Source organism: Cibotium barometz, chromosome 47 (assembly GCF_041138505.1).
Source record: "Cibotium barometz isolate CiBa-2024 chromosome 47, ASM4113850v1, whole genome shotgun sequence".
In the NCBI taxonomy this organism is placed as follows: Eukaryota; Viridiplantae; Streptophyta; class Polypodiopsida; order Cyatheales; family Cibotiaceae; genus Cibotium; species Cibotium barometz.
The window spans coordinates 34088368-34114455 of NC_141092.1; the positions used below are offsets into that span (position 1 = coordinate 34088368).

At 40.7% G+C, this 26088-nt stretch overlaps 1 protein-coding gene across 6 annotated transcripts in view; it reads left to right on the forward strand.

Annotated features, from left to right (window-relative positions):
- The window catches only part of LOC147611613 (uncharacterized), a 36381-nt gene extending 22252 nt beyond the window's left edge, over nt 1-14129 (forward strand). The window contains exons 2-5 of one of the 6 annotated variants that reach the window (XM_086784993.1): nt 6108-6215; nt 13332-13396; nt 13550-13578; nt 13676-14129. In XM_086784993.1, the coding sequence (XP_086641119.1) occupies nt 6108-6215; nt 13332-13396; nt 13550-13578; nt 13676-13758 (285 nt within the window). In that variant the 3' untranslated portion in view covers nt 13759-14129. Of the gene's footprint in view, nt 1-6107; nt 6241-13331; nt 13397-13549 lie in introns of all 6 variants that reach the window. The other 5 variants (XM_086784996.1, XM_086784992.1, XM_086784991.1 and 2 more) reach the window with 5 other exon arrangements.
- Nucleotides 14130-26088: the final 11959 nt, after the last annotated feature.

Here is a 26088-nt window from a genome sequence, read left to right on the forward strand (position 1 = left end):
GATTCCCCCTCATTTTACTTTACCCAATCCCACTTCATTGTTATCTCATTCAATGCATTTGGGAGGCAAGAATTGAGCATAGAACCTCTCCTTGAACTCTTCCCATGATCTAACAGGATTCGGTGAGAGCTTCTCCGTGAGCCACCAATGGGCACCAGTGCCTTTCATGAACATGCTTACATGCCAGATCATGGATTTCTGAGTGAAATTCTCATCACTGAAAGCAATATCAAACTGGGCAATAAAAGCAAGTGCCTTTGATGCATCATATTCCCCATGATATGTGTCAAACTTAATAGATTTGTCTCCGGCTTTGAAGTCATGAGACTTTGATGCATGTGTGTGCATCTCAACATGTTTTTCCCCATGTTTGTCCATTGGGACAGCCCCTGTGAGTGGCATCATTTTTGGACCAAAAGGTGATGCATAAGGCATAGATACATGTGCCCTGTAAGCATGAGGCATGGCTGGCCCCTCAACATGCATTGATACATTTTCAGCCATAACTCCTCCCTCACGAGCACACTCGAAGGCATGAGTGGCATGAGAGATACGCGGAATATCTGCACCAACAGAAAATTGCAGCCCATGATGCATGTGTTGTGCATGCACATTTTCAGCCGGCAATGGCATTTGACATACAGGTGGACTCGATCTTGAGGATGTGAAAGCTTAGCCAATGGAAAATATGCTACAAACTGATGAATGAATTATAGTACTACAGCATGATCACATTTACCATCATACTTACTCAAGTTCGGTTGAGCTCGTATGACGGTGGTGGGTGGGGTGGTGGAGGAACTCGCTCCTTAGTGCACTAGTGTAGGGAGAAGAGACAACACATTTGCATGCATAGCGGCTATCAACTGTTGGTTGCATAGTGTCATGTTCAAGCCTTTCTCGGGTAGCTTGGTTTGCCGTCTTTGGTCTTCTTTAGCCCTACGTTTAGCGTCCTCATCCTCACATCGAGCTTCTTTGGCCCGTCATTCTTCTGTCTTTTTGGTATCTTCTTTTTGCCGTTGTTGCTCCATGAGGAATAATTTTTCCAATTCTTACAGCTCTTTTGGCTTTTCCGCTGCTTCTTTGGCTTTTTTAGCTACTACTTTGGCTTTTTCAGCCTCCTCCTTAGCTTTTTTTTTCTTCGGGGCGCTTCTTCTTCTTTGGCCTATCTGTTGTCTTACCAATCTGTTTTGCTCCAAGAGTAATCTGATGAAGTCTTCATTACTTTGCGGAAGTGTTTTTGTAGTGGTTGTGTCTTCCTTGAAGATCTCTCCTGCCATACCTTCTTTGTAGCTTTCTGATGATGTCTCTCTTGACATTGTGGAGGCTTGGGTGGTTTTTCCTGACCGCAGTTTTACCATCCACGGAATGCTGTCACTTTAGGGTAGCCAAGTTGGGTTACAAGGTGGAGGTGATACCAATGTAGCATGTAATAGGTTGATCATCGTGAGTTTATGCAATTCCACTTTGAGAGAGAGAAATGAAATGAAATGAAATGTTATATTAACGTCTTCAAAAGGCCAAAGTGACCTATGAGACCAAAGTTACAACCATGTGACATCTGATACACTGTTTGGAAAAGAGAGAGAGAGAGAGAGAGAGAGAGAGAGAGAGAGAGAGAGAGAGAAGATAGATAGTTGACACATTATTGGGTCCCAATTGCCCACTGAACCCCCCCCCTCCCCCCCCCATGTTTGTCCATTGGGACAGCCCCTGTCTGGCATCATTTTTGGACCAAAAGGTGATGCATTAGGCATAGATACATGTGCCCTGTAAGCATGAGGCATGGCTGGCCCCTCAACATGCATTGATACATTTTCAGCTATAACTTCTCCCTCACGAGCACACTCGAAGGCATGAGTGGCATAAGAGATATGTGGAATACCTGCACCAACAGAAAATTGTAGCCCATGATGCATGTGTTGTGCATGCACATTTTCAGCCGGCAATGGCATTTGACATACAGGTGGACTCGATCTTGAGGATGTGAAAGCTTAGCCAATGGAAAATATGCTACAAATTGATGAATGAATTATAGTACTACAGCATGATCACATTTACCATCATACTTATTGAAGTTCGGTTGAGCTCGTATGACGGTGGTGGGTGGGGTGGTGGAGGAACTCGCTCCTTAGTGCACTAGTGTAGGGAGAAGAGACAACACATTTACATGCATAGCGGCTATCAACTGTTGGTTGCATAGTGTCATGTTCAAGCCTTTCTCTGGTAAATTGGTTTGCCGTCTTTGGTCTTCTTTAGCCCTACGTTTAGCGTCCTCAGCCCTTCGTTCATCCTCACATCGAGCTTCTTTGGCCTGTCATTCTTCTGTCTTTTTGGTATCTTCTTTTTGCCGTTGTTGCTCCATGAGGAATAATTTTTCCAATTCTCAGAGCTCTTTTGGCTTTTCCGCTGCTTCTTTGGCTTTTTTAGCTGCTACTTTGGCTTTTTCAGCCTCCTTCTTAGCTCTTTTTTCTTCGGGCCGCTTCTTCTTCTTTGGTCTATCTATTGTCTTACCAATCTGTTTTGCTCCAAGAGTAATTCGATGAAGTCTTCATTACTTTGCGGAAGTGTTTTTGTAGTGGTTGTGTCTTCCTTGAAGATCTCTCCTGCCATACCTTCTTTGTAGCTTTCTGATGATGTCTCTCCTGACATTGTGGAGGCTTGGGTGGTTTTTCCTGACCGCAGTTTTACCATCCACGGAATGCTGTCACTTTAGGGTAGCCAAGTTGGGTTACAACGTGGAGCTTTGATACCAATGTAGCATGTAATAGGTTGATCATCGTGAGTTTATGCAATTCCACTCTGAGAGAGAGAAATGAAACGAAATGAAATGTTATATTAATGTCTTCAAAAGGCCAAAGTGACCTATGAGACCAAAGTTACAACCATGTGACATCTGACACACTGTTTGGAAAAGAGAGAGAGAGAGAGAGAGAGAGAGAGAGAGAGTCGACACACTATTGGGTCCCAATTGCCCACTGAAACAACCCCCTCCCCCCCCCCCCCCCCCCCCCCCTGTTTGTCCATTGGGATAGCCCCTGTGAGTGGCATCATTTTTGGACCAAAAGGTGATGCATAAGGCATAGATACATGTGCCCTATAAGCATGAGGCATGGCTTGCCCCTCAACATGCATTGATACATTCTCAGCCATAACTTCTCCCTCACGAGCACACTCGAAGGCATGAGTGGCATGAGAGATACGCGGAATACTTGCACCAACAGAAAATTGTAGCCCATGATGCATGTGTTGTGCATGCACATTTTCAGCCGGCAATGGCATTTGACATACAGGTGGACTCGATCTTGAGGATGTGAAAGCTTAGCCAATGGAAAATATGCTACAAACTGATGAATGAATTATAGTACTACAGCATGACCACATTTACCATCATACTTATTGAAGTTCGGTTGAGCTCGTATGACGGTGGTGGGTGGGGTGGTGGAGGAACTTGCTCCTTAGTGCACTAGTGTAGGGAGAAGAGACAACACATTTACATGCATAGCGGCTATCAACTGTTGGTTGCATAGTGTCATGTTCAAGACTTTCTCGGGTAGCTTGGTTTGCCGTCTTTGGTCTTCTTTAGCCCTACGTTTAGCGTCCTCAGCCCTTCGTTCATCCTCACATCGAGCTTCTTTGGCCTGTCATTCTTCTGTCTTTTTGGTATCTTCTTTTTGCCGTTGTTGCTCCATGAGGAATAATTTTTCCAATTCTCAGAGCTCTTTTGGCTTTTCCGCTGCTTCTTTGGCTTTTTTAGCTACTACTTTGGCTTTTTCAGCCTCCTTCTTAGCTCTTTTTTCTTCGGGCCGCTTCTTCTTCTTTGGTCTATCTGTTGTCTTACCAATCTGTTTTGCTCCAAGAGTAATTCGATGAAGTCTTCATTACTTTGCGGAAGTGTTTTTGTAGTGGTTGTGTCTTCCTTGAAGATCTCTCCTGCCATACCTTCTTTGTAGCTTTCTGATGATGTCTCTCCTGACATTGTGGAGGCTTGGGTGGTTTTTCTTGACCGTAGTTTTACCATCCACGGAATGCTGTCACTTTAGGGTAGCCAAGTTGGGTTACAACGTGGAGCTTTGATACCAATGTAGCATGTAATAGGTTGATCATCAGGAGTTTATGCTATTGCAAAGTGGAAATTATACCTCACTTCTAACATCCTGAGTCTGACTAAACATGGGTATTTACACGGGCATAAAATGAACAGGTAAATACTAAGGATACAGTTGCTACTGTAAAGGACAATCATTCCCAAACTCTAAGGTAATAATAAATTCAATTCATGCAAGAATATCCACTACTCAACTAAATGTGGTCTAGCAATTAACACACATTGGGGGTTGTCCTACGTGTTTCATCAGGAACCGACTAGACAATATGGTTATAAAATAGAACTTCCAAGCAACCTTCTCCCCTACCAGACAAAAGGATCCAAAAATCCTGGTGCTAGCACAGCCACGAAAACTCTAGATTGCACAAGGATCCGTCTAATCTATTAGGAGGAAATTCGCTTATAGATATTTGTTTGCATATTCTACAAGGTTGAGACTCAACTGCAATCGACACAAGTGTCCAACCCATCAACTGAGTGAAATATAGGTAGCAAGACCAACAGGCCTTAAAAAGTCCTTTGGCTTTCCATAGCTGACCAAGGGCTCTAAAGGGTGTAAAGATCTCAATCACATGATACCAAGAAATAAGCATTCACACTGATGACCAGCTTATGCTGAAAATATACCTTATCATCCATTGAGGTTTATGTAAAGATGTAAACCTAATACGATCCCTAGAGTACTGGGGCTTTCTAGCGTTTATGACCTTGTACGCTAAGCTGTATAGGGCAAAGTAATACGGGTTATGAACCTTTGCTAACACTCCAGTCAAGACATGTAATCTGTCCTTTGGGAATTCTTCCCCCAATGGTCATGAAGATGCAACAAAGGTATACGGAGTGCTTCTCTCGTAGCACACACATGTGCTACACAACCACTTGAGGTTGCTTCTCTTGTAGTACATACATGTGCTCCACAATCACTTGAGGTTGCAATAGGGACCTAGAAATGGACTATACCTCGGCAAGGTTTAGCCCCCCCAGACCAAGCCCATGTCTCTTTGCATTCGATGATAATACAAGTGAAAGTATGCACACCATTCGTGCAAAAACAAACCTGTAAAACAACTGCAACACAAAGTCAGTCAATATTTTGAATCGGCTTAATCAGTCCACACATATCTTTCTCTGACTAGAAACTTCAAAGTAAAAGAACCACACACATCTTTCTCTGCAGCACTCTCCGAAGTTGCGCTTCTTAAAGTCCTTACCTTCAATAAACATGGATGAGGTTCAGCCTAAGAAAGCAGCTGCCTTCGTTGTGTGTAGACATTTGATAGCCTCCAATCAGCCCAACCAGCAAGCCTCAAACAGCATGGTAGTGCCGGCAGCCCATAGTGCTTGCTACATCAGCAGACTGTACAGTTTGTCGTACAGCTGCCAGCTAGGCAGCCCGTGACCCTGCATACAACAGAAGCATCAGCAGGAGCTCTGTACAGCTGCGCTTGTAGTTCATACCAGGCATCAGCCCACATGTGTGATGTTTGTACATCATGGATGTGCTGGTTCTCAGTCTTCCTTGTTGTTTGCACAGTCATGAATGCATGAACAGCAGGAAGTCTGAAACTGAATCAACTATCACTGACACTAAAGAGGCAGTTGGTGCTCACACACTCTCTCTTTTGGTGAGGTGGCTGTGAACTAGACAACTGTTAGAAGTCTTGCCCAACCCCTGCATAGGGCCTTTCCGTGTTCAGAAAATTAAGGGGAGGCTCTACTCTCACATTGTAACAGCCCAGTGTATGTGAGCAATGGGCAGTGAGTATCATGAAATGATGTTGTATTTGAGGGTTGTCTATGTGATGGATTTGTGAGACAATGCTTTTGAGTATAATGCAAGCTTGTGTACAGTGTACCCCCTTTGAGCATGTGCATGAGTCTAATGCTTGCTTCTTAATTCAAGAGCTAAGGTAGCTTTGCGTTGGGCAGGTGAATCCTGCATCCTTGAAGCTTCAAGGTAGAGGATCACTTGAGCTTGACGGTCTTTCTTTTTATGCAGGTGGAACTTGAATTCGACAATGGCCAAGCCTTTCACCTGTCTGCTGAGTTTCTTAGGGTGCAATCTCCTGCTGCTGACAGCAAGCGCAGGATGGTATCAGGAGAAAAGGTCAGACTCACTTGATATTTCTGATGTAAGTTATTGTAAGCTTTATTGCACACAAAGTTGATTTGGAAGCTTTTAAATAGAGTTGGTGTGGCCAACAATGTGTTTTTTTATAAATGTTTGAGTGAAGGCCCTTTGACGTCCTGAATTGTCATTGTAATGTGGGGGGCCCTTGCCTGATTGGCTGGCACACAATGCTGCTCAAAAGGGGTCACGAGTTTGAACCCCAACTTTGTAAGTTTATAATGTGTTACCCACAACAAAAAGTTCTTGATACAGAGAGTCAAAATTCAGCATTGGGTGTGTCAAAGGTTGCATTAAAATTATAGCCAACCCATGCTTGTATATGTTCTACCTCTCTTCTATACCCCCACCATTGAAAAGAGTGGCCACAGTAATCAATAGCCTTGAACATATTGCTACAAAAATTTCATCGGTTGTTTACTCGGAAGCACTGTTTGATTATAGTTCTGCCCGCCTTCCTAAACATTGGAGGTGGCGAAAGGTGTCTCACATTGGCTTATTCCTCTGTCCTTACACCTAGATTTGGGTAGAATTGATGTGTCTGGGGTCATTTTTTTTGCAGGTCTTGGTTGAATGGATGCATGTGTACTGCTTGTTCTTGTATCCTGTATCTGGGTAGGATCAGTGTCTTGTCCATTTGGGGCAGGTCTTGGTAAAACAGCTGCACCCATCTAGCTTGTGAACACTGTACTTTCCTGCATAGATGGTGGTAAGACACGTGTCACCATATTTGACATTTTTCACACGTGGCTTTGGAAGGCACCCAAAGACACCCAAAAAGGATGCGATGCACAAGCTTTGGGAATGGGAGATTACAACAAAGAGTCAGGCACCCTTGGTTCTGTTGGCAGTGCTCGAAGGATGACAATGGACTTATGAAATGGCAATGAAACCTTTGGGAAACTCAATGTTGCATGGGAAACCATCTCTTGTAGGCCTTCGAGAGCAGTGTTGGCAAGGGCCATGTGAACAAGGCTATAAGGACATGTTTGTTTGTTTTATGGTGACCAGTTCACATTCTTTTTAAAATGGTGGACACTTTGAATAAAAGTCTCGACAACTTATAACATGGGCATTCACATTCTTTTTAGAATGGTGGACACTTTGAATAAAAGGCTCGACAACTGTATGTTAATGCATGTGCCCCTAGTTTTGCATGTTGCGTGACCTTGTGTGGTTTGTGGGCATTTAGCCCCATGTTCAGTCGGTGGTTGCGTGCTTGGACACTATTTATATATTTGGAGACTCTTTATATATTTGGACACATCCCTTTTATATATGTGGGCAATTTGGGCACATGCTTTTACTAGATGGCCATCTCTACAAGTTTGTGCAACACTTGTAGAGACGTTTGTATAGTTTTGTGATAGCACTATAGGTGCCCTGAGGTGCCGAGGACATGCACCAATGGGTGTGACATATTTTGGACATAATATGAACACATTTCATGACATCTTTCATGATGGTTATGGTCTGAAAAGGACTAGCTGACAAGAATATGACTTGGCTATCAAAATTCCTATATAACGGTAGGTGATGGGGAGGAAGATAGAGGTTGTAGAGCTAAGAGCTCAAGTAGGAAGAGCCCTAGGCAGCACTAGTCTGGGAAGTCAATGATCCTGGAAAGTGGGCCAAACCCCTCATGGAACAAACAGTGAAATCTCCCGCGGATCTCATAGTATACTGGGCAATGGCATATGTAATGCTCTTGTGTCTCAACCTCTATGTGGCATAATCGAGCCTCTCCTCCCTAGGTCTCTATATGAACTCCCTGGCTCTAAAGACGCGCCTAGTTCTCCCTCTTCACTCTGAGGCGGTGGGATGAAACCAGTATTTGGCCAATTGCAATCTGCATGGGACATGGGAACACTCAGGTAGCCTGATTGCTCGATGAATCCATCCTCAATGAGCCTGAGGAAGTGATCTCTGTAGAAGTGCATCTTCGGTGGGAGCTCTGAAGGTGTGATCCATGTGTAGTGGATGTAGAGGCTGCGAAGATCTAACCGGATAACCCGGTTGGTGCCCACATGAGAGAACTAGAGAAAAGGAAAGTCCAAACTGTACTGAAGGGGTGGGAGGCAGTCCATGTGGAGCCCATATCCTGAGAACCACGTGGAAACTTGGGCATACCATACTCCAAGGTGGCCCTCGAGTGCTAGTTGTCTTTAGGACTCCATGGCAAGCATCTGGTACCTATGGGAATCCATCTCACTGATGTGATGGAGGTATGTGACTATCTAGAAGAGTGCATCCACTACCATCAGGGCTGCATCAAACCTTGCATGGATAATCTCGTGTGGGACTGATGGTTTGCTGCAGATCATACGAGAGAACATCATGACCTAAAGCCTCTCAACTCACTGCCAATCTTCATTAGATAAATCTGCGCCCCCCCCCCCCCCCCCCCCAAAAAAAAAAAAAAAAGAAAGAAAGAAAGAAAGAAAGAAAGAAAGAAAAGCTGCTCCATACATCAAGGCTGGTGTGACAAGGGGTGTAACAGCTAACCCTTCCTCCTGGGCACCTCGAAATGTTCCTGGAAGCACTGCCGCTCAAGCAAGCTTAAGGCTACATATCCCCACGTCTCTGTAGCATGTGCAGAGGGAACCATGGTGAAGTGTGGGCCACTGAAAGTGACACCAAGGTAGACATAGGATGAGACAATCTCCACAGGGTCCCCTCTATATGTGAAGCTCAATCTGGATATGAAGGGGTGGGGGGTATTGAAGACCATTACCTTGGTTTGACCAAGGTTAACAGTGATGTCCCGTTGAGTGCAAAAAGTCTTTGAAGCCCCTCAGCTGAATCTGAAAGGAGGACAATGCCATCTCCATAGAGTAGTAGGGGGATTACTACGCCTGCCAGTGTGGAACACGCCCCGCCTGATTTGTCAAGCCATGGCATCACTACATTGAGCAGAAAACAGCTTGGGAGAAGTATCTACCCACTGGTAGAGTTTGTGTACAGCAACATAGTGCATGCCTCCACAGGGAAGGCCCCATTTGAGATTGTATATGGCAAAGTGATATTGCCACCCATCCTACGCACTAAGGATGAGATCTTTGCAGTAGATGAGTATGTCAGAGATCTTGATGTTACCTTTGGACAAGTCCAGACAACCATTGCTCGTTCACAGGAAAAGCATAAGAGGGCTGCCGAGAAGCATAGAAGAGAGGTGGACATCAAAGAGAATGATTGTGTATAACTGAAATTTGAGAAAACAAGACTCTGCATGCCCTAAGCTCTCTACTAGGTATTACGGACCTTTTAAGGTGATCAAGCATATCAATGAGGTTGCTTTTCGGCTTGCATTGCTTGATCATTGGAGAATTCACAACGCCTTTTATGTGAGTCTATCATGGAAGTATGTGGGGCCAAAGTTAGAAGAGCCGCCAAAGGTTGATGAGCTAGAGGAAGTTCTTCGACCTGAGCAGATTGTGTTTCACAAGGAGAGAAAGGTACCTACCTGCTGATAGGTTTTCCAAGCGATACCTTGTGAAGTTCAAGAACTACTTGCCTATTGACACGAAATGGGTTGATGAAGGCTACTTCAAAGATTACCCACTGCTTCTTTAGGCATATTTGGAGTTTAGAAGTCAGCGAGATGTCACCATTTGGTCGCCCAAGTGGCTCTCCCCTATTTCGTGCCAAGGTATGGGAGGCCAAGGAGCTTTGTGTCGATCGTACTTGTGTCACCTACAGGAGTCCAAGCCTTGTGTCACCCATAGTGTGGCCAGGACGTGGAACCCACTGTGGGGAATCCCAGTTTAGGCTTCCCATTGAGCGGGTGATATATCCATTGCATAATGCACATGCACGCATCTTTGCCCGCTTGAAACTAATTTCACGTGATTTGTTTTCGTGTGATTGCCTACTATGACATGTCCAGTTCACGGCAAGGAACGCCCACGCGCGAACCGTACGAGTGCCGTGTATTTTGACATGGTTTGTGGCATGTGAATAGGTGGTAAGTATTCATTTAATCCCTTGTTTATTTCTCTAAAGGTTTTATGACCGTTATTGTTCGCATTCATTAAAGTCATGAACCAACCATTAGCAAGTGCCCGGGGCCCAAGGGATCCAGGTTAGGGCAGCCCACCTTGGTTTGAGGTGGGCTATGCCATGTGGCAGAGGGGTTGGACCCCTCCCTTGCCAGCCAACCACGAACCCAGGAGGACACCCACACAATGGATCCCGTGGACCCACCTTGGGCTGTTGCAAACCCACCTCACCCAAGAGGAGTTACCTTGGATCAGGCATGCACACTGCATGCCGGGCACTCATTGCCCCTCAGACGACAACCACGATCCAGTCATCACTCCCAAATCCAAGACATGCTCCACCGCAAACGAGCTATCTTTCCTTGTGACGTAGTTAAGGGAGACCTCTCGACCATACTCAGTAGCCCCATGCTTGATATATTGGAGAGTGGTATACCATCTTTTGGGTGCTGATGCTCCTCTCCTGCTTCATGTTCCTTGTATTCTGTGATGAGATTTCCATGGACAGAGATAGTTGTGATTTGTTCTCTTTTATTTTATTTTCCGTACCACGATGAGATATGCCATGGACATTATTGCATCACTTTGGTCTCATAGGGCCATTGGGTCTTTAGTAGGCGCTTAATATATGTTTCTTTCTTTTGGTTTCTCTCTCTCTCTCTCTCTCTCTCATGGATATGATGAACCTAGATCAGATTTTATAGTTATAGATTTTTGTTATCTTTCTTTATCACTATTTTGTACCCAGGATGATGCGCCTCATGGATATGATGTAACCTTTTGGTCTCTCAGGTCATTTTTTGGCCTTTTGAAGACGTTAATACACTTGCTCTCTCTCTTCCCCCGATGGTGACATGTGTGGGTGTAGGAGATGTCATCAATTCTAGGAATTCTTGTCGGTATTTTAGGGTTAGGGTTAGCATAACCTAAGGAGGTTCAAACAAGAAAGCCATAGCTATGATGTTTGGGTGCTCGACAGATATAGAGAAAGAGAGTGAGAGCTAGAGAGAGAGTAAAACACACGACTCAATGATATGACATTAGCTTGTATTCATTCAATGGAGTACAAGTACCTTTATATAAGTACAAAGGTTCTCTTCTAACATCATTGCTTATGTCACTACACATAAATATCTATATATTATTTATACCTCTAAGAGGTGGTTCACATACATAAACACACAACCATATAAATGAGTGTGTACACCCTTTTTATGGATGTTCACACACACACACACACACATATGGATACACAAACACACAATTGCACATATTACAACACCCCGCTCAATTGTGAGTTGGGGCGCACACACATGAACATAGGCAATACCTTGATTCCAACACTCCCCCTCAAGGGATTGCCACACACTAGTCAATGATTAATCTTAGGCCCATAGCCTAGTTTCTCATGCTAGTAGGTGGTTCCCAAGGGTAGGAACAAACAAGGAATAGGTTACACACTCATAACAGAACACACATAGACAAGACCTTGTTCCCAACAAACCCCCCTCAAGGGCTATCTCTCTTGCTATTGCAAGGATAAATCATAGGCTCATGTCCCAGTTTCTCATGCCTGCAGAGGTGCCACTTGGGTAGAGTCACAACACAGGAATTAGGTCACAACCACATGACAACAACAACAATAACAACGACACACACAAAAGAACATGACATTGCCTTCTATAAATCAAGGCGGTACATAACATATAACAAACAAACACATAAATGTTTGGAGAGTTTCTCTTCCCTAATCATAAGTGATCCCACAAAATCAAAGCGATGGAAATATTGTGGTGTCGTTGAACTTTGAAGAAGTAGCTGTCTTTTTATGGCGGCATTTCCAAGGCATGGTCACTTGGAGCCCAAGCATGGATGATGATGATGTTGAACCAAAAGCTTGTATAGATGCTCGTGCCCACGTAGATGCCCGAGGCGATGTTGTGGAAACATTTGATGAAGAACAAAAATGTGTGAAGCCCAAAAAAAGCTTCCCCATGTGAACTAGCCCTTGTGTAGGAGCTTTTACACAACAAGATATTGAAGAATCCCAAGGCTAAAACAACCTTATCCACTCGTAACCCTGCGATCTGCTTTGAGGATGCAATCGGTATGGCGCATGAAGATGGCAGCCTCTTTTGTTGATGCGTGCGATGCTGTAGTGCCTGCCTATGAAGCTGTTCAGTACTTGATTGGAGCTCGTGGCTGATGATGGGCCACTGGTCTGCAGCCTACTGTAGGTCAAGGCTGATGCTGGCAGCGGCTCTAGGTGCTAGGTGATGGCAGCTTGTGACGGGGGTGGTGTACGACGGTGGGTGTGCTATAGGCAATCAATGCTTAGCCCTCAGTAGGCAACAGCTGCAGCAGCAATGGTGATTGGATCTGCTAAGCACCTGTTGTCATCATGTGTTGGGTAGTCACGTTGATAACCAACCGTGACCACGCACAGGGTGGACTAAAGAAAAGGGGTGCATCTTACTGCGCAGGTGAGGAAATAGCTGTATGCGCAGCAATACAGAATATGAGGTGGGCTGAGGCAGGAAGGTGATGCTCTGATATCACTGTTGGTATTTTAGGGTTAGGGGTAGCATAATCTAAGGAGGTTCAAACAAGAAAGCCATAGCTATGATGTTTGGGTGCTCGACAGATATAGAGAAAGAGAGTGAGAGCTAGAGAGAGAGAGAGTAAAACACATGACTCAATGAAATGACATTAACTTGTATTCATTCAATTGAGTACAAGTACCTTTATATAAGTACAAAGGTTCTCTTCTAACATCATTGCTTATGTCACTACACACATAAATATCTATATATTATTTATACCTCTAAGAGGTAGTTCACACACATAAACATACAACCATATAAATGAGTGTGTACACCCTTTTTATGGATGTTCAAACACACACACACACATGGATACAGAAACACACAATTGCACATATTCCAACAATTCTTGCAGGCCAATTTGATGGTCCAGATTAGTTCTCTGCTGATTCCATGAAGACAATTAACATTTTTTCGCAGATAATTTAGTTGGAGTATCTACAATATGGACTGCATGAGGGAAATGCTGACATAGCACACTTCTTGTGTAACAGGTGATTGCTGGAAGGAGAAATGTGGGCATCATGGCTGTAGAACAAGTGGGTAATTATGGCGTAAGGTGACTCAAATCGGAGCTTTTTGTGATTTCGAGTGCTAGCTCATGCTCTGTGATCTTGCTGCATTACTTAGTGTTTTTTTTTTTTTTTTTTGGGTGTGTGTGTGTGGATATGGGAGTCTATTATTCTTATCCTCGTTTTTCTTTCATTTCCAGAATGTCTTTTGATGATTTGCACAATACTGGTATTTACTCTTGGGACTATCTGTACCATTTAGGGGTCAACAAATTTACATTAATGAGGCGGTACCTAACCACCTTGAAAAGGCACAATTTGAGCAGGTCGCCTCGAGGAAAAAGTTGATTGTGGGGTCTCTTCAGTAGTGAGAATGTGGCTGGCAATGGTCTTTCTCTTTAGGCAATAACTGCATATAGTGTAGATTGAGCTAGGTATGTAATTATATAAGAGGCAGCAACTAGGAGATTTCGTAAGTTTGGGGTGTGATTGTATCCCCAAATTAGTGAGGCCGACAATTGTAAGGAAGGTGTAGTAAGAGGATGCAAGTGAAACCAATTTTGAGGCTTGCCTTGGCAATGGATCTATGGCATAGGTAACTTCGTCCATCAGGATGAGTATGTTAATTACAATTTCTTCCAGAACCTTTGATTACAGTTCAATCGGATAGCAATATACATGTAAAACTTTAATGTCTATCCATTGGAATATCAACAATACAATGACACAAAACTAGTCCCTTGATGCACTACTTAATATAAATTTGCTTTTCTTGTCATTGGAAAAGGGTTTGGAGCTGCTTCTGGGGACCCCAGACTTGCATATCAAAGTGTACAACTTTGCAAAATCACATTAATGCCATTATCTAAGTCCGAATCATACAATATTGATAGCTTAATCTTCTCTTTGAAGGGTCCAGATTGCATGACACTAATGTTATGAGCCTAATCTCTTCTTTGAAGTCTCCCAACTCATATTACATTACTATCATTAGGTAAATTTCTTCTTTGAAGCCTTCTACGTTAAATATTATATATGTATGTGTGACAGAACATGTACCCTTTGGGCTTCCCATCTACCTTAAAGATCTTTTTTGTTTCATATCTAATTAATATGCAGCTGTCACTAAAAGTCTATGCTTGTAGGGATTGATACCACTTTTTAGGGTCATACTTCTTCACCCAGACCATAAATTTCAAAGCACAATATATAATATATCTAAGGTTAAACTCTTTTCTTTGAAGGTACTATTTGACATTCTGCAGTTAATTTGTACTTCCATCCAACTTCAACTATATCAAAAGAAATGAAGAAATAAAGGAATGGCTACACAAGGCATATGATATTTGTACTCATTGTAAGTATGATGCAGCCTAGATTGAAAAACAAGAATCTTATACTTCTTCAACAAAGTAGCTCAAGATTAGGAATAGGGTTGAGTGCAAGAAGACAAGAATGTTGAGATGATAGCTTAACTGCACAAGTGCTATGATGACATGTTTGATCAAGTTTCAAAACCATCAAGGATTCATGATGGTGCTTTTTCTTACATGACTTGACATGAAGAATCTCATGATAGTTGATACTTTTATGATGCCTCAAATAATGCATATAAAAGTTTGACAATTATAATAATGCCATCAAAAGTGCATATGGAAAGCAACGTATATGAATGAGTCATAAGATGTAGATGTGAGATTATTTATCAAGCACCATTAGTTTAACTCGTCTTTCACTTCCAAATGCCAAGGCTATTTAAGAATTTCAAGATAAGATCTTATGAATATGGTGTTTTAAGTGTAAAGTATGCTTAAGTTTATAAGTTTGTTGTTTTCAAAGCATGATAGTACAAACAAGGCCACCTAGATTATAATGTAGCTCACTTGAACAAAACTATCCCAACAACATATTGAAAGCCAAAACAAAAAAACAAAAAACTATTATTGAATGTGCTAAAATGAGGACGGTTGAAAGATATGTGCAAGAATATATCTTGTTACTTGGTTAAAACAGTTTAAACAAGAGAAGGTTTCTCCTAGTATTTGATGTTTCCAAAAATTTCAAAAGATTTGTCTTAATTTTCTCCTGTTAGCTATAAGAGAGAGAGAGAGAGATTAAAGTCTTCAAAAGACCTAGAGGGTCTATATGAGACCAAAAAAGTTAAAGACCTATAGGGTCTTTCTCTAGATCTTTGAGGGACAAGCTGGCAAGGGTTTTTAATGATGCTCTTAGAGGGAGGGCACGGGGGCTTGTGTGTGTATTGCACATGGGCCATTGCTACAATATTCGATTCACCTTTAACGTTACAATCGAAAACATTATGCAAATAAAAGAAAGAGAGTGGAGTATTCACTGCACAACCAGATCATGCTTTACATCAACAATGGGTGGTGTAGCACGATGTGCATTTGGCGATGCATGTGGCCAAATTTTGGTCGTCTCTTTCCACATGGCAATGTGGACACAACAAACGTGGTTGAGAGACTTTGGCAGTATGTTAAGTATACGCTCTTGGATGCACGGATCAATAGGTCAGCCCTGGACCTTCTACATGCTCTTGTGGGTGACTCAAGAACAGGCACACGGATGGGGGGCACAACACTTGAGTTTTTCATGCAAAAGCAAGAAACAAGTAAAGATGACTGTCGTGCCTAGGTTTATTTTTATGCATGGGTTTATTTGTTTGTCTGGGCTTATCTGAGTACCCGAGTTTCTTTCCCTTGCATATGATTTGTTCGGGTTTGACTGTAGTTGATCCTAGACGATACAACATTTACGGTAACGACAAGTCACAGATAGCTAGGCTAGCAGGTGGAGAGGTATACTTCAGACAGCTAGGCTAGGAGGTGGAGAGGTATACTTCAGAGGTATGAAGGTGACTCATCCACTCTTCAGATCATAGATGAGTTAGTAATACTCTTTAAGATCTTGAGTACCTCAAGTTCACATGTTTGGTACCATGTGAGCATCCAATTAGCATACTGTGATTGCCTGGATTGGTCAAGCGACTGGAAGCATCTCTATGGTATACGGCTCATCTTGAAAAATTGGTTCCCACACCTTCATATGCCATTCTCCCCATCATTGACACAACACATGCAATGGGGGTAGAGTGTGAGAGCCAACATGTGACGTGGACCCCTCAGGTGATTTGGATAGGCCTTCCACTTTCGAGTTACTGTGTCATAGCATTGAAGAATTAAAAGATCTCATGGACAGGATTCCACAAGGTATACCTTCATATGATGAATCACAAATACAAGCATTGATAAGCAAAATACATATATCCCATGATGGACTTTGCAATACAAGGGTCCCAAAGGAGATTGTGTTACCAATGAAGGGCAGCATTTTGCAAGTGCAATCCCATGTGACAGCCACACGGCTTTGGCAAGCCCATGACCAAAGGAGAGGTGATTGACAAAACAAGTGTGGCACCCATTCAACCTACCCGAAACCTGCTACGAACTTTCTTCTTTGATCCTTGGTGCAAACCTTCTCGATTACCTACATTTGTAATAAAGTTTGCCAAAACCTGTCCACATAAGTTGATACATTTTCTGTGTTAAGCTGTCTGAAGGTAGACCATCGTTGTCGAGTCTTAACTTTGTATTGTGAAGGTAGGAAATGTTTCTTTAAGAGTTTTTGGAACTTTTTCCATGTTAAAGGTCTATGTTCACCTTGTTTGGTCACATGCCACCATAAGGCAGCAATTTCGATTAAGTGATTACAAGCACATTTAATTTTATCCTTTTCTGAAAACTTCTCACCAGAGAAATAGTCATCTAGTTGGCTAATCCAAGCAATGAGAACTTGTGCATCCTTCTTGCCATCAAAATTTTGGAAAGTGAATGCCTTTCAACTGATTCATGAGTCTTTCTTAGAATTTTGCACGCAATGTAGTTTTAACAGTGCATCTAACTTGATCACTTTCCTCGTCATCTGAGTTGGAAGAATCAGAAGCATCGTGTTTGCGTTTGTTACACTTGACTTAATGCTCTAATTTGTGTCGGGGTTCTTGTTCAGTGGCAATTTAGCACCATATCAACCATGTGATACATCTCATTATTGGTACTAAGGAATCCAACAGGATTAACTCCAACACCACAACATACGCTTCTAGTGCTAAGGCAAACCATTAGCCCTACCAAACTTATGGTAGCCTCTTCTCAATAACCAACATAAGCTCTAGTGCCCGAGGAGTATGTACAGACCACCAGATTGCCATATTACCCTCCACTATTACCACCTCAGCCAAACTGCCACACCCACCATAGGCTCTAGTGCCTGTTTATTGGATTCCTTTACTGAGGAGTATGTACAGACCACCAGAGTGCCATACCCTCCACTATTAGCACCTCAGCCAAACTGCCACACCCACCTCCACTATTACCACCTCAACCTATTCCTCTAAGAACCACACCACTATGATATTACTTGATGAATCTATTTGTAGATTCAAAAAATCCGAGAACAAGAGAGCTAGAGTCTTATGATGAGGAGCAAGACGAGCATAGTACGATCCCTATGGGAATCCACATTACACTGCAAGAGAGCTACAGTCTTATGATGAGGAGTAAGCCAAGCATAGTATGATCCCTATGGATAACCACAATAGGCTCCAACCATAGAGGATGCCTTCTTATTCAAAGATATGGTGCAACACAATGCGAGATACCTTAATAAGGTGGTGCGTAGACCATCATTTTCTAAACTTATGTCGTTCCTTACAGCAGCAGTACTACATGCTATAATTGTGGATGCAAACATGCTTATAAAGTATTGATGAAAATCACCCTAGTGGTAAAAGCATCATCACTTTAATGAGCCTTAACTTGTTGAGCGTATAGAGAGGACTAATCCATACACTACGTGTTACAAGTATATATTTTATCATATTTTTGATGAATTAATAATCTTACAAAAATATGTTTAATTTAATTTGTGTAGGATTCAATTTAATGGAATATGCAAGTGGGCACAAGATTAATGTATAGGTGTAAATGTGCACATAGTCATTTTATGCAACAAGGCCCACTAGTAATTTTATTTGGGAAAAGGTTTTTATTTGTACAAACCTTAGGAGACTTCATATGGTTAAAAATAAGTAAAGCAATACCCCAAAAGTGGGAAAAGGAAGCCCAATTTGTACGCTCATCTATTCTTAGCTCCTTGGGCTAATTTTATGAAATAAAAATTCTCTAAATACTCATGTCATGGAAGTGGAGCTACACTACATGGGGGGGGATTGCACCCAATCTTTTCTTGATGGTGATGTTATTCTTTCTCTTTTGTCTTATGTTATGCTATGTGATTTGATTTTTTAATTTAATTCAAGTGTTTGTTTTAATTTTTGATGGTGATGTTATTCTTTCTCTTTTGTCTTATGTTATGCTATGTGATTTGATTTTTTAATTTAATTCAAGTGTTTGTTTTAATTTTTTTGATGTATTTTGTGAGTATTTAATTATTTCTTCAAGAAGATTAAAGGGTCCCATGAGAGTGGTATCAGAGCTTTGATTTAATTTGATCTTCTTGAAGGCTTTGATTTAATTTAATCTTCTTGAAGGCAGTTAAAAACTTGTGGACAAAGAAGTGAAAGAGACAAAAACAGAGGTGATTTTAGTAAATTTTTTTGAATTTAAATTGAAGAAGAACAAGTTTATGGATTTATGTTTATACATGGTTGAAAGAAGGCTTGTTTTTAACCATTGGGTAATCAATCTATTGCCCAAAAGGTAAAACTAGGTGGAAAACTATTAGTGGGTTTCCCAAAACCACAAAACCACCTTTCTCAACACTAATCCTCTTCATAATCCGTTCGTACGGATTGAATCCGTACGGATTGAATCAGCAACAAGGAGAGGAGCATTGAGAGCCATAATCAAGTTGCTAAACTACTGCAACATCAAGAAATCCATCATGGATGGATGAGGGGCTCCCTTGATTTATTTTTCACCCAAATTACTAATTTCTCTTTTTCCCTCTCAGTTTATGCGTTGAGCACTAAAGCTTATAAACAAAAACTTATAAAAAATATATATATATTTAATCTCCCACGGGCAAAGGTGACCTAGGCGGCAAGGCACAACTGAAATTTTTCCTCTCTCTCCATCCAGCGGTAACCGGCTCGCGCTGCCCTGCCGATTTGCATTGATTAGCTGATCCAAAAAAGCTTTGAAGCTTTTACTAATAAAGCTGACATTAAAAAAAAGCTTTGTAGGCTTTAAATAATAAAGCTTATGTTTGTAAAAAGCTTAGTTCAGCTTTAATACTAAATTTTATATACCGGAGCTTATATATATATATATATACCACATCCCATCTACCTATCTCTCCTTTTAGTACATTCTGATGACCAAAAGCTCAAGAGAAAACCTTCATAAATTCTCTTATGGAAGAGAGAAAACCTATAGCCTCTTGTTGTTAAATTTTTTCGAACTCAAAAAGTCTTGGCTTTTGGAGAATGGTATCTAGCCAACTATTGGACAACGAATTCAAGAGCTAGTATTCCGTCTTTCTTTATTTGCATTATTAAATTACAATGGCTACTTTACCCATTCCGCCCATGGTCCAAGAACAAATCTTAGCGCTAGTTTTAGAGCCTTATAATATCAAAAGCTTTCATCCTTTTAAAACCCTTGTTTCATACAGAAACTTTGAAATGGATAAGATCTAAAAGCTTATATTATTTCAATGTTTATATATATATATATATATATATATCCTCAATTGTAGACCGATGACCATCGGTGCATGAATATGGAGAGGCGCAGGTGAAATTAAAGGTTAATATTTAAATATACATGAGGGCTCCATCTCCCTTACACCTCCCTTACACACTAGTTACTTATAACATTTAGTAGAGTTACCTTGAAAATAAAATTAAAGCTTTTAATAGCTTTAATCCTCCTTATAAAAAGCTTAGATAAAACCTAGGAAAAGCTTATCACTAAGCTTCAGAAATCTTAATACCAATATAAATATAAATCTAGGATATTACAAAGTTTAAATTTTTGTAGTTCTCCAAAAAATTTCATTGATCCACACAAAAAGAAAAAGAAAGCTTTGTTGAAAACCTCAAAAAGCTTTAACTTTTGGGAGTAAGACCTTAGATCATAGAGACCAAAATCTTGCTCCAAAACCTTCTTTCAAGACTTAGAAGAGACCCTAAATCTTTGGCAGACATTCAACGCAGAAAATTTCAATCGTATAGAAAAAAAACGAAAATTGCTTACCTCCATTGCTTGCTGTGTGTGACGGGGAGAGAGAGAGAGAGTGAGTTCTTCCCTTCCATTCTTCCATGGCCGCCTCCCTCCACACCCTCCATTCGAGATAAGGGTGAGAAGATTGTGGATGAAAACCATCGAGTGGGCTCCGGTCCCCCGGTCACGCGCGGACTCTGACAATCCCATCGAGCCACGCTCTGATACCAGTGTTACATATCCGTAACGCCCCGCAGAGATTACAATATTTTCGAGATATCTACAACAGTGTGCCAAACTTCAAGAGTTTTCATATTTTTATGATATTTGAACACCACTTTTATTGTTTTATTCTCAACTCATCACATCTTGAGGTAATTTTTCTTATCTATGATTATTACTTACATTAGTCATATCTACATTTGTTTATCTAACACTTTACCATGTAGATGTGCTTCCCCAACATCATATGAGTGTGTATTCAACCCATTCATTAATTGCATTATGTGCTTAAAATTGGTAATAATTAATTCAAGATATATGAATCTGGCATTACTTTTAATTTTTTGGTACCATATAGCATGAGCAATAATATTTCCTTTTCAAAATGATTCCAACACTCCCAAGTAAGTCCTCTATTTTCCATAATTGAAACATCACATATACTTGCGGTATTTGTGATCTTTTAATGATATATTTTGTAGCAAAGTTGTTCGACACTTGCAAGTAAGTTGCTATCCTTCATAGCTTAGTAAATAATTCTTCCAATATTTCTAAGTAAGTTTTATCTTTCAGACGGTAACTCAAACACCTTCCAAGTAAGTTTCCCATCCTTATTCTTACTATAATGATCATGCTTAAATAATTATGCATAGAATTTTAATTCATACTACTCTAAGTTCTATTTCTTATAAAGTTGTAATTTAATATAACCCTACTTATGTTTAAAAGAATAATTATATTTCAATCTGTTTGCATTGTTTATCATCTTTCTCAATGTAGAACATCATTACAATTGGATATATATATAAAAGGTACGACTCTCATCCTACACCTCCCTAGATTTAAGGTTGGTGGCTGTATGGTTTCAACTAGAATTTTACGGTTTCCATTGTCTCTTATTGAGGGTTTTATGGTTTCTTCACTAGAACTATAGGACTAGAATTTTACAATTCCCATTGTCTCTAAGGTTTCAACTAGAATTGTATAGTTTCCACCATTATCTCTAAGGTTGGGGATTGTATTTTCACTCAAACTTTATAACTAGAAATGTACAATTCCCATTGTCTCTAAGGTCGGGGTTGTATGGTTTTCACTGGAACGGTACGGTTTCCAACCAAACAGCTTCCACTAGAATTGTATGGTTTCCACCATTGGAAAATTAAACAGTTTTCACTGGGACTAGATGGCTTCACTGGAACGAATGGCTTCCACTAGAACTGTATGGTTTCCATTGGAAAACTGTATGATTTCCATTGGAATTGTATAGCTTCCATTGGAATTTTATGTTTTCCATTAGAAAACTATACGGTTTTCACTAGAATTGTATGGTTTCCACTGGAACTATATGTTTTCCTTTGGAAAACTATACGATTTCCACTGGAATCATATGGTTTTCACTAGAAAACTTTATTATGTTCACTAGAACTCTATGGTTTCCAATATAATAGATCCTATGCATGCCTAACTTTGAGATTAGGGGCCTATGGGCTTGAGGACCTATTAGGTGGTTTCTCAGATCGAACACCTAGGTTGGAAGTGGAGCCTAGTTCTTTACCTTTTCCCTTGAATTCCATGTTCCTTGTTCAAACATGGAGTGGAATTGTAACTTGGTTATATGGTGAAGAAGTGTTCAGAGTGTAATTCTAGCAATGCTACTCTTGCTTGCACTATGTGTACTTGTAGATTGGTTCTCCGTGTACATTGGGTTGTGATGGTACAGTTGGAGCCATTCGAACTTGGGATCAATGCCAATGTTTGAAAAAATGTGGGATTTGATGTGGATTGAATACTTTTAGTTTTGGGGCAAACCTTGATGGCCCTAGTACTCTTGCTTCCTCACTAGAGCTTCACCCAAAGATACATGAATGCCCTTTTCACAAATTCCATGGTGCTATGCACCGAGGAAGCTGGTGAATGGGGGGGGGCTTGGAGGACTCATGTTTCTAGGGTTCCCCAATTCCTTTACCCAAGTCTAAGTTTCTTTGGCTTATTTCCTCTAAGACTCCTTTCTTGAGAAGGAAGGTTGCCTTCTTATATTAAGGAAGCACTCTATTGAGTGGTGGTCGCTTCAATGGGACCAAAGTTTGGATGGGTTTGAGGACACATGGTATAATGCACTAAAATTGATCGGATGATTGTTTGAATAATTTTTCTATATTGGGTTTACACCAAAGATTTTCTCTCAGGTTTTCCCGCAGTCTTCCTAGAGTGGTTTCTCACAACTAGATTAGAAGGTTTAGGTAGGTTGATAACAATGTTATTGAGAAATAGAACATTAAGGAAATGCTAAAATTTTGAGATTGGGCCACTCAAGTGCATGTCTTCATAGAACCTGACAACACGATATGCTATAGAGGTTTTGAAATTATGCACAAAAATAAATAATTTTTTCCCTCATTCGTTTTATTTTTTTAGGTATTTTCCTCTTGTAAGATTGGATGAAATTGGATCATGCGAGTTTGATGAGCTCAATGACACATTTGGGTAGGCTCATGTCATGTATGAATAGACTCACATCATGTCTGATTGGGCTTATAGCATGTCAAATTGTGACTCACATGTAGGTCTAGGCTCACGTAGTTTTGGTGAGCTCACATCACATCTAGATGGGCTCACACCACATTTGGCTAGATTTACATCACGTCAAATTGTGACTTTCTAGGCTCACACAAATTTGGTGAGCTCATGCTATGTCTAGTAGGCTTATGTCACATTTGGTAGGCTTACATCATGTCTAGTTGGACTTGTTAGGCTCATGCATTTTTATTCTCTAGGTGGCAAGTGGAGCCCTATACACTTCAACTTAATTGGGGGAAGGACATGATTTTTTCTGAGAAATTGAGGCTACATTGTATATCCCAGGACATGGGTAGGAGAGACCTTACAAAGTCCTTAAGGTGGTCATAACTACCTGATACAATATCAGGTGCAACTACCACTAGGCTTCACAAGACTTGTTACTAGGTCACGTCCATTTAGGCTCATGCCATGTCCCTATTGTAGGCTCACATCACATCTTTGTAGGCTCATGCCATGTCTCATTTTTGTGGGACTGTGTACTCATGTGGGACTATAAGATCACGTAGTCAAACAAAGAGGTGTTTGTGTATTTTCAGGCCTCATTTTTTTTTTGTTTCCCTTGGTCTATCGGACTTGTTTGGGAGTGTTTAATGTTCCTACTCCTAATGAGGGGGTTTATGCAACTAATAGAATGCTTGATGGTTATTTTTTGTTGACTTTATGTTCTCAATATGTGAACAAGAAAAAACACAACTTCCACACTCAAATTTATAAGATTGGAGGTTGTAGCCAAAGTTTTTGGACTGGATGTCATCCCCTTAGTCACTAAGGCTAAGAAATATTTTGGCTCAATGCAACGATATCCAAGCTTTTTGGACATGCAATTTATGGCCAATAAAATAAGGGTTTTCTCCTTTCAAAACCCACAATTAACTTTTCTAATCCTAATGCAAACAAGATTGAAAGCAACACAACAAACACATCCGAGGCTCCAAAATTATATGCCTTTGTCTTCCTAATAATTAACACAATATTGAGTGATCACAATAGCTTGGAATGGATTGTAATCAGAGCTAAGCCCTTACTCCCTAGGGGTGGTACATAGCCTTGCCAAAATATGTGTCATTTGCGAGCTTTGCCTCTCAGAGCCATGAAATGTAACTTCCTGATTGTGGGTGTGCTAGCCTATTGTCTGGACCCTCACTCCATTGTCACACAACCAGAGAGGGATCCATATCCATGGGTATGGAGAAATAGCTTAAATTATCGTGATGGAGGTTAGAAGAAGGTTCTTACATTATGGATCTCACTCACAAGAGGTAAAACAAGGGGGGAAGCTCATGCAAAAGACAAACCTACAACTAATCCTATTCAAGTAAGCATTCATCTCAGGAAATCATAAATCCAATAGAACACAAGAAAGAGGGTAGGGGGAAGAGGGAAGAGAGCACATAAAAGTATTCTATTGTAAGAAGAATTATTGTGTATTGTAAGGGGAATGATTTTGTATTGCTTAAAATTACCTTATGTACAAATGGCTAACATCCACACTTGGCTGGCCATAAAACTAAAAAAATCGACCATGGTCACTACATCTATATCCAATCAAGTATATACATGAAGACATAGACTTCCCCTGTTTGGTGTAAGCACATAGTAAGGCTGCTTCATTTGTTCTAACACCATCTTACAAAAGATAAGCTTCCGCTATGAAAAATTAGAATCGTGAAGCGCCTTATTGTTGCGAAAGGAGACAGACAGATGAGACCATGTTTTTATAGAATAGTATTAGATGGGGTTATGACACTTGCAAAGGAATATAATTAATGGGGGTCAAATTAGTCAAATATCATAAAGTGGACATCTTGTATATGGCTATTCAAGTGTCACTTTGCAAGGCTATAGACAAGCCAATCTGTCAATCTCCCATGCAAATACATGTGAATGTAATGGATTATGGCTATGCAAGACTATGGACAAGCCAACCTATCAATCTCCCATGTGAATACATGTCTTCGAATGTAATGGATTATGGCTATTCAAGTATAACTTTGCAAGACTATGGACAAGCCAATCTATTAATCTCCCATGTAAATACACATGAATATAATGGATTATCTTCATTACTTCTTTCAAAATGTTTGAAATGATTGTATTCTTACTTTTAACAAATTCAAAGGGTTAGAATTTTCCAATCCAAATTGTGTGTTGTGTTGCCTAATGACAACATCCATGTGAATTAGAAAAAAATGAAGATTATCTAAAGTTTCTATTGGATCTAGAAACCCATATCAACTTTGGGATAGAGGAGCACACAATGTGTGTGTGTGTACACGTGTGTGTGTGTGTGTGTGTTCCAAAATGGGGAGCATAATGGCCTCCCACTTTGGGTGGTTCCCTTGAGTCCTTAATAATATACTTGGTAAGATGTAGTAGCATGTGGCAATGCGTCGCATTATTACCAAAGTAATAGTTTTGTAGCATAAAAAGTAATAGTTGTGGGGCATAAAAAGTGTATGCTTTTTTTAACAACTAAGAAAAACTTGAGTTTTAGTAATAGTCTTAAATAAAATACAATAATTAGAATTGGACTTCCATTATTGCCAAAATTTTTGTAGTCAAAAGGATAAATGGCATTAAGAATATGATTCTCCCATATTAGGTTAGATCCTTCAACCACATTGACTTTAATCTTGTGATTTGAAGGCACCGCGCCCACTAACTGATTCCCAACTTATTAAGGCTTTTTTGATAGATCCTCCACCACCTTTAGGAGTGGGAACATCACGTAA